General features: G+C 46.5%; 1 protein-coding gene across 3 annotated transcripts; it reads right to left on the bottom strand.

Moving 5' to 3' along the window:
- Positions 1-485: 485 nt before the first annotated feature.
- On the bottom strand, positions 486-2,827 carry LOC110288188 (mast cell protease-like protein). Of its 3 annotated transcripts, none has more exons than XM_085828978.1 (5): positions 2,773-2,827; positions 2,122-2,272; positions 1,475-1,610; positions 1,025-1,279; positions 486-629 (listed from the first exon to the last, which is right to left on the bottom strand). In XM_085828978.1, the coding sequence occupies exons 1-5, from the start codon at positions 2,825-2,827 to the stop codon at positions 486-488; spliced, it is 741 nt and encodes a 246-aa protein (XP_085685104.1). The 3 variants fall into 3 exon arrangements, with proteins under 3 accessions (XP_085685104.1, XP_085685103.1, XP_085685105.1); XM_085828977.1 differs by having other exon boundaries at positions 486-635; positions 1,028-1,279; XM_085828979.1 differs by having other exon boundaries at positions 1,034-1,279.
- Between the last annotated feature and the right edge of the window lie 964 nt (positions 2,828-3,791).

Here is a 3,791-nt window from a genome sequence, read left to right as displayed (position 1 = left end):
GGGCAGAAGAGCTGAGAGACGAGGAGGGAGAAGATGAGAAGACAGGACAGTGGAGGGAAGAATAGAACAGTGCACATTACCCTGGATGTGAAATCTTACTGTCCACAGCCATACATGTTAATTAATATTCAGTAATCCACAGTGTCACACCCTATGCCAGTAGCTGAGATTGCAAACATGACAAGATAGTAGCTCAAGTCAATTCTTCATTGAGCATAGAGAGGGGCTGAGTGTTTAGAGCCGAGAGTGGAGTCACACAGCTGCTGAAGGTTAGGTCTTTACTGAGGTGCATTACAGGGAACAGTCCATCATCTCAGACTTTATTTTTCAGATCATCTTGGGGACACGCTGGAAGCAGACTGGGGTCAGGCGGGGGACATGCTGAGGGTAGCAGGTGACAGGATGGACACATGCTTTGTTGAACCCAAGGGTTATCAGAAGAGCTCTGGCTTGAAGACTCTGACACACACAGGTCAGGCTTTTCACTACTTGCCCTTTATGACTCTGTTAATCCAGGACACATGTGGGGAAATTCGAGTGAAGACTGCAGGGGGCTTTGCATCTCCGCGTCCATAAGATACAATACCATGGGCCACCCCAGCACACACTAGAGGTCCTCCAGAGTCTCCCTGTAGGTGAGAAAAATCAGACTATGAGCATAGATCACCTTCCCCCAACTACAGACCCCCCCCCCAATCATAGCTAACTCCATAGGGTAGTAAGGGTTCCAGGCTCCCTTCGGGTTTTAAGTTAGGAATTTAATGATTGATTTTGCTCCCTCTAGCTTGGTCCCAGTGTTGAGACTGTTTCCCTTGTTCCCTTCATTTCTATTCTGGAGCTTCATGGGAAGGCTAAGGAAGGGCTTTGGCATAGGCAGATGGGAACAAGAGGGATAATTTCAGTTCCCTAAGGGATAGCAGCCTAAGAACACAGGCATTGGTTACTGCCATGGAGAAATGCTCGGCACACTTCCTCCTCTGATGCTGTTGCCTGATGAAGGGAGGAAAAGCAGGTGTGTACTCACCATGTATACTGATGCCAGTTTTCTGGGACTGCCCACGCAGATCTGGAGGCTATCCTTGTAACGCCTATATGCTTTACAGGCCTTTTTCCCCATGATTCTCAGTTCTACCTCTCTCAGGGTACGTGAGATACGTTTTTTCACTCCAGTTCGCCCCCAACCAGCTGCCCAGCACATCGTCCCAGGCTTGGCAAAATCAGAGTGGCCAGGCAGGGGAACTACATCCACAGCAGAAGTCAAGTTAGCTTGCTTTTTAAGCTGATGAAGGAAGAGAGAAAAGAAGTCAAACCAAAAAAGGATGCTTGGCCATGGGTTCTTTCCCATTGGGGCAGCAACAACATAGAATTCAGAGGTTAAGTTCTAAGGAAATGGACAAGAGAGAATTTAGAAGGTCTGAGCCAGGTGGAGAGTTAAGGATGGAAGACTTGAGATGGGTAAGAGAAATAAGGGCACCTTCAGTAGTACGATGTCATTGGACTTGGAAGATACATTGTAATTTGGAGGCAAGATGTATTTTTCAACTTTTATCTTCTGCTGTGTGCATTCTCTCTTTCTCACATTATGAGCTCCAAGGGTGACAGTCATTCTTCTGTTGAAAGAGAAACGCAGCAGTGAAAAGAGTTGGTCTTGGGGGTAGGATTCCTTCCAATGAGAGGGGCACCAGCGTCTTTCTTCTCTATCCCAGGGCAGAGCCCCTAGAGAGTCTTGAGATGGAGCTCCCAGGACCACAGCCTTGCCAGAAGGACGTGGCTCAGGGAAACACAGGACAGAAAATTCTCCCCACTCCCAACCCCCAGTACTTGGATTGAAACCATGGTTTGGCCATGGCTGATGGGCACTCTGCATTGACTTACACTCCAGCCTTTGTCTGAGCTCTGCTGACACCAGGACAAGCCAGAGCTGTAGTTTTCCTCCTGACTAGAGCCCTGGTAAAGCTCTGACCTCTGAAAATGAACACCACACATGAGATGGCCCAGTGTGTGGCCCTGTGCTCCCTTTTCCTCTCTGTGTAAGGAGAGCCCATCTTGAAACTTCCTCAGGCCTCTGCTGCTCTGGGACTCTGGCTCCTGCATTTCCTCACAGGAAGAGAAGCCTCTTACCTTCCTCTGCAGTGTGCAGCAGTCATCACAAATTGGGGCGTTATGAGAAACCCACCACAGATTGCCACATAACCTTTCTTACTGAAGGTATTCACATAGGCCATGTAAGGTCGGGAGTGTGGTTCACACTCAACACCACCAATAATCTCCTCTGAAACACAGAACCCCCAGTCCCTAGTCACAAACTTGTGGAACACCCCAACACAGCACTGTCAGGGAAAGATAGGGCTAAGGCCCAGCAACTGCTCCAAGCTCACCCCACCTCACATGGGGCTCAGGCTCCTCCACATGTCCTTTGGTTTTTTTCTCTCCTGTTGATCTTTCCTCCCCAGTCCTCCCTGTCCACCATCATCCTTCATTCAGAACACAATGCCCATTCATATTTCTGGGTTTCCATTCCATTAGGCGTTTCTCCACACCCTCATCCTGTCTTCCTCAACACTAAGGGAAGGCCACAGAAGAGCTGCCCATCAGAACAGAGAGTAATTTGATGAAGGGGAATTAGTTTTTCATTCTTCCTTGACCTACAGATTTCCCCTGGACTATGTTAGGTTAAGATCCTACCTCATGTTAGGGTCTCTGTTACCAAAGATAAGATATTAAGGTCGGTTTCTGAAAACTCAGAGGTTAGGGAGATGAAGACAAACTCACCAGCTCCAGCCCCAGAAGGCAAGAGAAGTGCCATCAGGAATAGTAAGGCCTGCATCTTGCCAGTGTCAGTCGCAGCCTGGAGAGAGATTTTGGTGTGTTCTTGTCCTGGTTCCTGCTTTTATAGCTCCAACGTGGGAGAAAGGCAGGGCTGGGAACCACAGGTCTGCCTTGGTCAAGGTTTATTTTTTTTTATCAAAAATTCTCACAACTCTGCTTTGTGATGGTGTTGAATCTGTGGCCTGATCATGAGACTCCTGGATCCCATGATGAGGTGGTGACTGCACCATTCAAAGTGGCTCCCAGGAGGAAGGAGAGCAACACAAAGGGAGGGCAACCTTGATCAGGGATCATAGAACTGTTCTTGAAAGCATCCAGGTATTATTGTCAGCTTATAGACCCATGCTGCATATGTGTAAAGACTCAACTCCGTTCCTGTAACACAGGTGTCTGTGGTTTGTGAACATATGGGTGAGAGGAAGTACATTTTATTTACAAAAACTGGTGGTGGGCTGCTTTAGCCTGAAGGTTCTTGTTTGTGTTAACCAGTGTGAGGGCATCTCATCTTTATTCAAATAAATCAGAGATGATAGAATGGCTGTGAGAGAAGAAAGATTTGAAGCATATTGAATACACAGCATATGAGGCATAACCAACACCTTAATTAAATCAGTGGTGTTCAACTTTCCTAATGGTGTGAGCCTTTAATTCAGTTCCCACATTGTGGTGACCCCAGCCATAAAATTATTTCATTGCTATTTCATATCTATAATACTGTTACTGTTGTGAATTGTGATGTAAAATATGTGATATGCAGAATATCTGATATTTGACCCCTAAAGGGGTCATGACCCACAGGTTGAGAACAGCTGCTGTAAATGCATGTTCTGATTTAGTCATATTAACAGCCCCTTTGATAGATGTTGCGATACACATTTAGGGAGAACTCAATGGACTTTCAGGACATTACAGAACAGGAAGATCATACATTTAAGTTGGTTTCTATAACTTATTCTTTTCAT

This window comes from Mus caroli, unplaced genomic scaffold (assembly GCF_978045245.1).
Source record: "Mus caroli unplaced genomic scaffold, Mus_caroli_1 scaffold_12, whole genome shotgun sequence".
NCBI classification, from domain to species: Eukaryota; Metazoa; Chordata; class Mammalia; order Rodentia; family Muridae; genus Mus; species Mus caroli.
This window is presented reverse-complemented; position numbering and strand designations above follow the sequence as displayed.